This window comes from Miscanthus floridulus, chromosome 19 (genome assembly GCF_019320115.1).
Source record: "Miscanthus floridulus cultivar M001 chromosome 19, ASM1932011v1, whole genome shotgun sequence".
Lineage (NCBI taxonomy): Eukaryota > Viridiplantae > Streptophyta > Magnoliopsida > Poales > Poaceae > Miscanthus > Miscanthus floridulus.
Genome location: NC_089598.1, coordinates 103822923 through 103835266, shown reverse-complemented (window position 1 = coordinate 103835266; position 12344 = coordinate 103822923). Strand labels below are relative to the sequence as shown.

General features: G+C 45.8%; 1 protein-coding gene across 1 annotated transcript; it reads left to right on the top strand.

Annotated features, from left to right (window-relative positions):
- Positions 1–428: 428 nt before the first annotated feature.
- LOC136527938 (anaphase-promoting complex subunit 2-like) lies at positions 429–7109 on the top strand. The gene is made up of 16 exons (XM_066520805.1): positions 429–774; positions 1186–1275; positions 1549–1780; positions 2453–2724; positions 2806–2877; positions 2979–3220; positions 3757–4173; positions 4279–4480; positions 4593–4707; positions 4792–4874; positions 5464–5583; positions 5677–5765; positions 5834–5915; positions 6274–6465; positions 6559–6627; positions 6700–7109. The coding sequence occupies exons 1-16, from the start codon at positions 592–594 to the stop codon at positions 6820–6822; spliced, it is 2583 nt and encodes an 860-aa protein (XP_066376902.1). The 5' UTR covers positions 429–591; the 3' UTR covers positions 6823–7109.
- The last annotated feature ends 5235 nt before the right edge of the window (positions 7110–12344 follow it).

The window sequence follows — 12344 nt, the reverse complement described above, 5'->3', positions numbered from 1 at the left end:
TATGAATTGTCGGTTGTTGCACAAAATAAATCGAAGACAGAACGGATCAAGATGGTATCTACCTCGCAGTCGCCCAAAGCGTATGCCGCCGCAGCCGCCGCCGCGCCGGATTGTATGGGAGCACGGCGTCGCCCTGCGCGTAGACGTGAAGGAGTTTGGGAAGGCGGCGGCGGCGCGTTTGGGTTTTTTCGGTTGCCTGGGCCTGGCTGGCGGGGCGCTCGGGCCTGGAGGAACCTAAATGGGCCGAGCCTTGCCTTGACGAATGTCTGGGGGGACCGGGCCACTGGCGAGCGCTAGTGAGGCCGCATGATGGGCTGATGGGCAGACGATGGCCCATGCAGACGTGGAGATGGACCAGTCCGGCCAGCCCAAGAACTCCAGAAGCCTACAATGCTACTGCTCCCGCCTCTCCGCTTCGTCTTCAACCTCCGTCATCCCCATCGAGCAGTCGGGCGGCGGCAGCGACACTCGCACTTCCGGGGCCGGGGCAGTTGGTACCGACGGAGGGGAGGTAGGGCTGCCCTACCTCGCCCTATCGTTCGGTCCACCTCTGGGTGCATTCCCCGCTCGCTTAGCGGTGCCGGTCAGGCCATGGAACGGGAGGACGCCGACGGCGCTCTCGATTTGTGGGCCCAATTCTGCTCTCTCTCCAACGAGCTTCTCGCCGGCGACGGTGATCTCACCGTGGGCCCACGCTTAGCTCCCGTCGTTGCCAACCTCTGCACACGCGGCCTTGCCACACTCGTCCGTGACTACTCCCTCCACTCCCTCGAGGTCCATACCGTACCCTCTCCTTCCCGTTCCCTTCTTCCTCTCTAATGCGTGAGCGGGCAAGAAACTACTGATGGGCTGGGTTGCTATTACCGTATTCCGGTGGAGGTTTGGGCGGTGGGTAGCTGCAGGGTGTGAAGGTTCGCGTCTGCTGCATACCAGGTGTTTGTGAGAATGCCTGCACCAAATGGCTGGGGGCCATATGCGAGGATGGAATCGGGATCCTGTCCTGAGCTCGGGTGTTTATGGAAATGATGCCCAAGTGAAATCTTAGTGCTGGAGTGTAGGATTTACAAATGTGGCGCTCAGCTTTCTTTTCAAGTTCTTAACTTTCAACGCTAAAATGTTCCTAATGTTTTCAAAAGTTTTCTGTTTTATCCAGTTTCTGTTGTCAACCTGTCCTTGTTGGTGCAGGAAACATTTCGAAACAATGCAGTCAAGAAGTTCTGGCAGCACTTTCATCCTTATTGCAATGCCTCGACCGTTGAGAGAATTAAGTTCTGTGTAAGTTATGGTAAACCTAATTTCCATGTCACCTTTATTTTGGAATGGAGATTTCAATTTTATAAAGAAATGGTGTCTTACTTGTTTCCTATTTAGATTATCTTTTCTCCTACAAGTATGTGGTACCCTACATATATCATAAATCATAAAAAATAAAATGACCTGTTTTCATTTGATTATAGTTTGATGGCGTGGACTCTTAACGCCTGTTTTTACCTGGTTATTCTCTCTTTTTAAGAAAAAAATAACAAAACCTCTCAATTCATGCATTAGGTTAAGGAAAATTGGCCTGAGGAAATCTTAAGTAAAGCACTGGAGGACATATGCTTGGAAAAGGGTTACCGGGAAAAATGTGTTCTTGTTCTTGTCCATGCTTTTCAATCATATGAGGATAGGGCGCCGCAAAAACAATTCAAAGCAGTGGACTGTATTTCCAGCTTAATGGCTAGGTATCAGTTAATGGTATCATCAGTACTTCTGACAACACTGCCCTTGAGCTTTCCTGGTTAGTATCATTTCTTCTGTTTTATGAGTAGAGAAGGCCTTTTCTTAATGCTGTATTGGTCACAGTTGTTTCCACCAGCTTATAGTGACCATGTAGTTTACTGTTCCTTTGAATAATACTCTACACACAAGAAAAAAATTGATACACACATGTTGTTCACTGTTTCTTTGAATAATGCTCTACACACATGAAAAATGATACATAGCTGAGCACAAACAGCGCCCTGTTTCCTCTTTGTTGTCCAGGTACCAGTTATTCCCATGGTTTGGTCCTGTGATGGCAACACCTGGTCTTTCACTAAGCTGCTGACTAGGGCAAGTTAGGTTCACTGATATGTGTACTAAATTGGACCTTCCCCTTTCACCTACGCTTAGGGTTAGCTCACATAATTCCTTGGGTTGATATAGGGATTTTATAGCATTTGTCACCTCCTTCAGAAACTATCACTGTACAGTACTTTAGTGAGTACATGCTTGTGCACATTGATATCCTTGCAAGGCATAATCACTGACAAACTGATTTCGACTATATTTTACCAGATGCATTCTTCATTGTAATAGTTAATTCTAAATTAAAAGTCAGAATTAGTATATTCAACCGGTGTTCTGTTACCACATTAAAATGTTGCACTTTGTAAAATGAAAGTGTTCATTCTTCTCTGTCACTTTTCAGAGATATTGAATATCTATTTCAAGAAGAAGCTGGAAGAACTTAATACTATTATGGCTGGATCTTATGAGAGTGATGAACTTGTGGATCATGAACCTTTTCAAAGAAGTAATACTTCTGATTGGCATTCTGGAATGGACATTGATGGGTCAGAAGTTTCAGAAAGTAGCTCCTTGGTAAAGAACATTGGAAAAGTTGTTCGTGATCTTAGATGTATTGGTTTTACATCAATGACTGAAGATGCTTATTCCTCTGCAATAATATGGCTTTTAAAGGTCTGCATCACTTATTTTGGCATATCTACTATTGAAGTTCTTATAACTGACGTTGGATTATCTCTCATTCTCACTCTGCAGTCTAAGGTTTATGAACTAGCTGGTGATGATTATAGAGTTCCTGTCCTTGGGCGTGTGAAGAAGTGGATTCAGGTACCATCTCATCTCACCATTTTGCAAAGTACAAAATTTGGGCCTTCAATTATATATTTTGTCCACCCATGTTCTCTGACATAAAATTCGGATTTTGTCAGGCTGTCCCTCTTCAGTTTCTGCATGCTCTTTTAACATATCTCGGTGACTCTGTGGACTATGACAGTGGATCTTCTGGTCTCAAATCACCATTAGCTTCACGTCCTTCTTCCTTCCCAGGGATTGGTGTTCCTTCTGAAGCCCTTGTGAGATGGCACATGCGCCTTGAATATTTTGCTTATGAAACCTTGCAGGACCTACGAATTGGCAAACTTTTTGAAATAATTGTAGATTATCCTGAGAGGTCAGTCATTTCCCCTGTATGGTGCTGCGATATTCTGTAGGGGCTTTGACAATCCAAATATTGTATACGCTTGAATAGTTTTCTTGACTGATGTTATGTGAAGCTTACCATACATAGACTTTGGCAACTTGATTTATGAGATAACTTTTGCAACGTGTTTTTCCTAACAGTGTCCATCTGGACAACATTTATGTTATCGCATGCTACCCTCACCTAACTGGAGGAATTTCTTAATATGATATTGTGGCTCGTATATGCATCTCATCATTTCTGTTTTTTTTATCTGTATGGCTACTGAGTTTTGTTCTTTGCTCCTTCTCGATTCCTTTAAACAAACATCCTATTTTGTTTCATCTATCATACTGTGCATATACTTTCAATACTCTTTTCATTTGATCTTTAGGCTTTGATCAAGTTTGTTAATACATCTATATGAAACTTCTGACCTACCATATGAATGCTAGTTTGGTTTTTCTATTGTTACTATCTTATGTAACCCAATCCATATCCATTTTTTGGGCCTTTTTTTTATGTAGCTCTCCTGCTATTGAAGACCTAAAGCTGTGTTTAGAGTACACAGGCCAACACGCTAAGCTTGTTGATTCATTTATCTCGTCGCTTAGATATCGTCTACTTACTGCTGGTGCATCAACAAATGATATATTGCACCAATATGTGTCCACTATCAAGGCATTGCGGACGATTGACCCCACCGGGGTGTTCTTGGAGGCAGTTGGTGAACCAATTAGGGATTATCTGAGGGGTAGAAAAGACACTATCAAATGCATAGTAACAATGCTAACTGATGGATCTGGAGGAAGTGCAAGTGGAACAGGAAATGCAGGTGACAATCTTCTGGAAGAGTTGAACAGAGATGCTGAAAACCAGGAAAATGCTGATTACGACGATCATGCAAACATTGATGAGAAACAAGCATGGCTAAATTCTGAAAGGTATATCTTCTTCATTCTAGTGATCATAATGTTGCTTATTCTGTGAGTTCTAAGAAAGTTTGCCCCTCTAAATGTGGTTCCTTACTGTGATTTGAACTTTTACAGCTGGGAACCTGATCCTGTAGAAGCAGGCCCATTGAAAGGCAGCAGGAACAGAAGGAAAGTCGATATACTTGGACTAATGGTTAGTATAATTGGCTCAAAGGACCAACTAGTCAACGAATACCGTGTAATGCTGGCAGAAAAGCTGCTCAACAAATCTGACTTTGAAATTGATTCAGACATTCGCACGTTGGAACTCCTGAAGGTTAGACTATTAATTTTATGATAGACATATTCTTAATTGTGTTTCCAAGAGATTTGCCTATGCCACATGACACAGCATTCCTTCACTATAGCAGTGATATTGTATTTGGCAGATTCATTTTGGTGAGAGCAGCATGCAGAAGTGTGAGATTATGCTTAATGACTTGATTGACTCGAAGAGAACCAACTCAAACATTAAAACATCTTTGCTGAAGACATCCCAAACTGGTACTGCTCAAATATCATAAGTCCCTTACAAAACAAAGTTTAATATACTGCAACAACATCTGTACGCTTCCTTTTTGTTGGCAGTTCCTGGGCAAGAGGAGGCAGAAGTGTCTCATGATGTTCTGGATGCCACTATAATATCGTCTAACTTTTGGCCACCAATTCAGGTATGCCCTAAGGATGTTTTAATGGTGGTAGTTCTGGAGCTAAATCAGTCGCATTTTACCTATTTCACCCTTTATCTCTGCTTAGACAGATGACTAGTGAGTAGTGGGAACCACTATGGTGGTGTATAGAAAGTCTGTACACCCAAGAAGAATAATCTCAATATCTTCAAGCTATACTAATTATGATATGGAGATACTAATTGACTAATCAGTCAGAACCTATTGACAGTTGTAAAATTGATATGTTCTGACTCTAGTCAATCAAGTACTAAACTCTGAATTGGCAAGATCAGTTCTGCATCAATTAGCATGCTATCTTGTCGAATCAACAGACATATGCTTCATTAATTACTGAATATGTCATCACAACTGTTAAATAACTAAAGCATTTCAATGTTGTTTGGATAATTGACTGTCAAAAAAATTCTACACCAACATTTGTTGTTTATATCTTAAGTTTATTTAACACTAGTGTTTTCGTGACGGAACGTCGAATCTTTAGGAGATACTGTAATTTGAGCAGTCTGTATTTTCTATCTCTAGTATGTTCTTTTAATTCACCAGCCTCGTGTATCCGGTATGAATGCAGACAGAAGACCTTGTTGTTCCTGCTTCAGTTGATCAGTTGCTATCTGATTACGCAAAACGGTTTCACCAGATAAAAACTCCACGAAAGCTATTATGGAAGAAAAATCTTGGAACAGTCAAGGTTGGAAAAACAGATTTAGTTAATGGGTACTATGAAAACATATCTTGGTATGTGAAGTGGGTATAAGCTATAACACTCTCTTTGCTTTTGCAGTTAGAACTGCAATTTGAGGGAAGAAGCATGCAGTTTACTGTAGCACCTGTGCATGCTGCAATCATAATGCAATTTCAAGAAAAATCTAGGTATTTAAAGAACTGTTTTATTGTATGTATCATCTGTACTCTTTTGACTAATCTATCGAACTTTGCAGTTGGACTTCAAAGACACTTGCTAAAGAAATTGGCATACCTATGGATTCTCTTAACGGAAGAATAAGCTTCTGGACAAGCAAGGTCTGGCACACATGTATCAGTGACTAATTGTTACTTCTATTTTTTTTAATGTGAAATGTGCTTGTCGTTATGCAGATCATGGTAACATGACCATCGAAACTGGAGTGTAATCAATATTAATGTATATTAGCTGTTTGGACTAAAATTTGATGGACTAGATAGTTGATCACACACTGATCTAGAGTTGTACACAAGCTATATAATTTGCATTTCATTATCTGTGGAAATAAATTCTGAATATTCTCAATCTTATACATTCCCTAGGCTGCATGATGTCTGTACAATCATTTTTCCTTGCATAATTGTTAGCTTCGGTCTGTTTAAGAAGCAGATTTAACAATTCTGTAATTTGATATAGGGGGTCCTGACTGAATCAACAGGACCAGATGCCGATGATCGCACCTTTACTGTTGTTGATAGCATGCCTGATGTCAACAAAAACAGTATTGTGAATGAACGCTTGGCAGAGTATCAGATGACTGAGGAGGAAGGTGAAAGCTCTGTGGCTTCAGTGGAGGATCAACTTAAGAAAGAAATGACAGTTTACGAGGTATGGCTCGAAAGGAAGAAATACTGAATAAATATATATTTACATTTTGTTTGTGCTCACTTTTCAACCATTGGGATGCCGTATGCCCTGCAGAAATTCATCATCGGAATGCTAACCAATTTTGGGAGTATGTCGCTGGACAGGATACATAACACTTTAAAGGTAAGACCAAAACATGGCCTTTTTTTCTCTACTTCGCATTTTGATCTCTTTTTAAAATTTCTCATTTTTCAGATGTTCTGTATTGCTGAGCCGTCATACGACAAGTCACTGCAGCAGCTCCAAAGTTTTCTTTCTGGTCTAACAGCGGATGAAAAGCTAGAAACGAGGGATGGGCTGTACTTGCTAAAGAGGTAGAACTGTAGCAGTCATTCTATACTAGGATAGTGAGTTGTTAGACTAGGGTTGTACTACTTGCTAATGAGTTGTTTAGACTAGAGACGTCGGGTAATCAGACACAACATACTTCATTATCAACGCTATGTTATCGTGTTCCACGAAATGTCTTAGTGTTATATCCTAGGAACTAAAGAAGTGGAGTAAGTATCAGCGTCCTTGGTGCCCCACTATTGTGTATTTTTCACTCTCCGAGCACCTTTGATATTCTTAGATTTCCAAAGAATCAGTGCAAGCAACTTATCTCCTCTATAATGATGGAATTTTGGACGGAAAGCTTTGATCTCATGCTCCACGTCATCATATAACATTAGCCATCGGATTCTTCTTCCTTCCAGCACCTGATCTCAGCCTGTTCATCCTCCATTTGCCACTCCCCTGCACCTATGAGCTCGAGCGCAGTGATGCGGTCTGCTTAGCTGGATCAGGCATTTTAGCGAGGCCTGCTTAGCTACGCAAGCGTGATCGATCGGTTCGGCCCACGAAAGCATCGCATATGTGGCGTGAGACTTGGGCCGTGTTTGGGACCGCGTATTCCGCGGTGACAGCGGAAAGAATCGAACAATCGCGCCAAACGCCGTGCATAAGGTTGGGCTTGGGAGCAGGCCGCGGCCCATCTATTGGAGGAGCCAGTGTACAAAAGGCAGGAAGGGACGCTTTAGGAGACATTGAACAAGAACCTGAACCCGTCGTCTTCTTCCTTCCGTCAAGAACCCTTTCTACTGCTGTTCTTGCTACCTATCCTTGATCCTTGCTATTGCCAGTCTAAACTCCCTCTGATTCTCTAGATATTGTATCAGTTACTCTTGTAATTGCTATTCAGTAGCGAAGGATCGTTACAGTTGGTTATCAGAGCCTTCGATTCTTGAGCCCCAAAATTTTCCTCATTTTTTTCCCAGATCGAGTTCACCATGGCCACTGTGTCGGAACTCTCTGCGTCGCTGTCGGAGATGTCGGCGTCGATATCCAGGTGGACGGAGATGTTGCAGCAGATGAACGACATCTTGGACCGCATGAGCGGCGTCCTCGTCATCCAGCACAGCTTCCGCGACCTCCGCCCCACGACGATGGCCACGACACCAGCTGCGCCGCCCACGCCTGTAGCACCCTCGGCCACGTCCACGACTACTTCACCGAAGTCCTTCGCCGCGACTCCGGCCACGGCCCCTTCATCGGCGCGCGCCACCGCCGTGGTGCCCACACCATACGCACCGACGACCGTGTCGATTCCACCCACCACCGCGGTCGCCATCTCCTTTCGGCTTCCGACGCCGCCGTTCCTCGCCGCGAAGAAGATCGCCAAGACGACCAGGAGGGAGCAGCGCGTCCGCCCGGCCGTCTTCGGGGCTGCGGGTGCGACACGGGAGGCACGTACCGCTGCCGCAGCCAGGCGGGTTCGCGCGCAAGCTCTCGCAGCATCTATCGCGGCCTGCCGACCGGGTGCGACAGTACATCGGCTTCGCCGCCGACACCACTGCGATCGTCTTCATCCACGATGACGAGGATCTGGAGCACCTCGCCCGGGACGTGCTCGTCTCCGTCGACACCGCTGTGGAGATGGAGCACTTCGCCCTCGAGCTCCGCGGTTGCGTCGCGCCTGCACGGCCCTCTCCATGGCCGCGTGCCCCAAGCTACCGGCCAGCACGCCAGCGGCAACCGTCGTCTGCAGCGTCACCGAAGCCACCATAGAAGCACCTTCGGAGGTCTTCCGGCGCGGCGGTGTAAGGTGGTGGCAGCACGGGGGCACTCACCGGAGTCGAGGAGGAAGACGAACGCTGGATCTAGGGCGGTGATCGCACGGGAGGAAGAGGGAAGGTGGGACCACCGGCGGTGGAGGGCTGGGGAGGGGCTGTCGCGATGTAGAAGATGAATAGTCGCACTCGGGGTGGGGCGGATGAGGAGAATTTTTTTATTTTTAACATTTTTTTAACTATTTTTAAAATTAACACTGTTTTTTTCTTTAAACACTTTTTGGGCGTGCCAATTGACATGGCGCGGCTAAACCACTCTACCACGCTATGCATGGCGGCGTGGTCAGGCTGCCACTGTGGCAGCGACTGGTGAACTGATCCAGCTCTGCCGCGCCACAGATCACGACGTGGCCGGCCTGCTGCGCCACAGATCACGGCGCGGCAGAGCTGCGCCATCGCCCACGGCACGGCAGGCCCCAGTAAAGGCTCGTGACGCGGCTCTTTCTTCCCTTTCTCTATCTCTCTCACTCGGCCTCGCACGCCAACGGCCCGCCACCGCGCCCGTCACCGCTCTCGCCGCTGCGCCACGCGAGTGTCGCCGCTGCGCCACTATCGCACCACGCACGCGACTGTCGCCGCTGTGCCACGCCTGTCGCCACGCCTGCCGCCGCGCCACGCACGGCCGCCGCCCCACGCACGCCGCCGCGCCCAAGACTACTGTCGCTCGCCGCGCCTGCCGCCGCCCTCACTGTCGCGCCGCCGCCCTCACTACCGCCACCGCCCTTACTGCCGCGCCACCGCTCCCCACTGTCGTGGCCCCCTCCATCTATCTCGCGTCCACCCGCCGTCGCCGCCACCGAGGCCAGCGCCCGTGCCTCCCCCCCGCGCGGCACCCGCCTCCTAGCCCAGTCTAGCGCGCCGCCCCCGCGAGAATGAGCGCACGCTGCTACTGCAAGGACGAGCGCCGCCGCCACAAGGATGAGAGCACGCTGCTCCTGGTAGGACGAGCGTACGCTGCTGCCGCGAGGACGAACGCCGCCGCCGCGAGGACGAGAACATGTTGCTGCCGTGAGGTACTCCCTTGTGTATTTGTTGATTGAATCAAAATTGTTGTTACTTAGGGTTAAGATGCAAAATTAGTTTGAATGATTAGTTAATATAGTTAGTATGGTAAGTAAGTACAATAAATAAAGTTAGTATAGTTAGTAAAATTAGTTATTTTAGTTAGTATAGGCATTATAGTAAGTTAGTATAGTTAGTAAAGTTAGTTAGTTTAGTTAGTACAGTTAGTGAGTCTAGTTAGTTATTGTATTTAGTATAATTAGTTGTTGTAGTTAGTCTTGTATAGGTGTTAATATTAGATTAGTTAGTATAGTTATAGTTAGAATATGTATTAATATTACTATGGACAGTACGTACGACGATTTCGATGACTTGATGAAATTTCTTGAAATGTTTTTGTAGATGGATTGTTGTGTTAGAGTTTTTTACGGAGGAAGTGTTAGGAGAGAAGATGGTATGTTTGAGGATATAGAAGAAGAATTGGAATTGTTTGGCGGTGATTTTACACTAAAGGGGAGGTTTGATACTGGGAAGACTAGGACACACTATGTCCTGATGCCCTTGCGTGACCCTGCTCACTGGTCCCGCTACAATAGGGTGCTCCAAGGTTCCAATGTGCCCATGGCTGAGGTGGCGGTGGAGAATGGGTACATGATGCAGGGTGTCCTAGACGGGCCGTCCATTGACGGTGTTGGAGGCAATGAGCAAGAATTAGGGGTCAAGGGGGAAGCAACTCAGGGTAACATGGATTTAGACGGTCAGTTGACGTAGGAACAGTTTCATTCAAGTCAAGTAGACTGTATAAGCAATGACTTCGATGTGAACGAGTTCGAACTAGAAGAGAAGGAGCAAGAGAAGGAGGAGGACATGATCGGTGATGTAGTGAGCAGTGATTCAGACGATTCAGATGATGACCATGGAGGTAGACATGCTATGCCCACACCGGTTGATGCCATGCCAGTACCTGTTCATGGTATGTCATTACCAGTACCAACTGAGGTTTTGCATGCTATCCAGGCTCAGGGTAGACTAGTCATAGATTTGCAGGCAGATGATATCCCCTATGATTCATGGGGTAGAATTAGCGAAGCACAATAGTATGTTCCACCACTACCTTACACAACGACCGAGCTTGAGCAACTAAGGTCGATGAACGTAGCTTTCATGGGCGTTTCGAACTATAGGGATGTCAGCATGATGGATATGGCAGTTTGTGACACCAGTCTCTAGATGTGTAGGAAATCATTGTATGACCACGAGAAAGAAATCCTTAGGAAGGGGATGATATTCAATATAATGTCAGAGATAAAGCTCTTCCTTTAGGACTATGTTGTGTATCACCATAGGTCGTACAACATCACTCATTCAGACCAGGAGTTGAGGTACCACGTGATATGCAAAAACAGTTGTATGTGGAGGTTAAATGCACGAAAAAGATAGAGTGATGGTAAGTGGATGATAAGTAAAGTGGTCAAACCCCACACTTGCCTAACAAATAGGGAGAAGGAAAATCATCATCAGCTCACTGCACGTTACCTTGCCCATTGTATATTGGGGCTCGTTGATGACAATAACGATATTTCGGTGTCTTTGTTACAATAGTCCATATCTGGATTCGTTAAGTATGATGTGAAGTACGGAAAGGCTTGGCGTGCTAAGCAAATTGCCCTAGCGATTCGTTAGGGTAGTTGGGAGGAAGCGTACAACAGGGTGCCCCGCATCTTATGTGCAATGCATTACTACAACCCTGACTTAAAATGGTCTGTGGATGCCGGAGGGATGTATTTTTGGGACCCGTTGAGGCATGTTCTCTATCGTGTGTTCTGGTCGTTTGCGCAAATGGAACATGCATTCTAGTTTTGTCGGCCAGTCGTACTTGTTGATGACACTTTCCTGATAGGAAAGTACAGGGGCACCTTGATGATGGCTGTTGCTGTTGATCCTGAGGACCAGATAGTACCCATGGCTTTTGCTTTAGCAGAGGGAGAGAACAATGAATTATGGTCATGGTTCATGCGGCTCCTACATGTATAAGTGCTTGGCCCATCTCACACTATATGTTTGATCTCGGACCGTCACCTAGGGCTTCTTAATGCTACAGCTGAGCATATAGATGGGTTCCCGCCTCTAGTGCACAGATGGTGCATGAGACACTTTGCCACTAATTTCTAGCGGTGTTAGAGGAAGAAGGAGGTATGTGACAAGGTAAAGGCTCTATGTTGTGTACGTACAGAGCACCAGTTCAAGGAGACAAAGAGAGAACTAGATAAGATGCTAAATAAAGCGGGAAAGGCCTGGTTAAAGGCGTAGATGAAATAGAAGGCTAAGTGGGTGTTAGCATCTTGACCACTAACTCCTCGGAGTCTTTCAACCGTGTATTCACCGGAGTTCAATCGTTGCCTGTGTCTAAAATTGTCGAGTTCTCCTTTTATAAGTGCAACGAACATTTTGTCAATAGGTAGGAACTTGCGTAGAGGAATACAGCTGAGCAGGGACATTTTGGAAAGGCCGGAGCATAACATTTGAAGGAGACTGAGAAATTGGCCAAGCAGCACACCGCCGAGCCATATGGACCCGCCGCCATATCTTTAGTGTATGGGGTAAGGGTGGCACAAGGTTGGGCGGCGAACGTTATGGTGGACGAAACTACCGAGTTGATCTTAAAAAAGTAGAGTGCAGTTGCAACGTCCCTCAGATCATGCATGCCTCTTGCTCTCATATGATCATGGC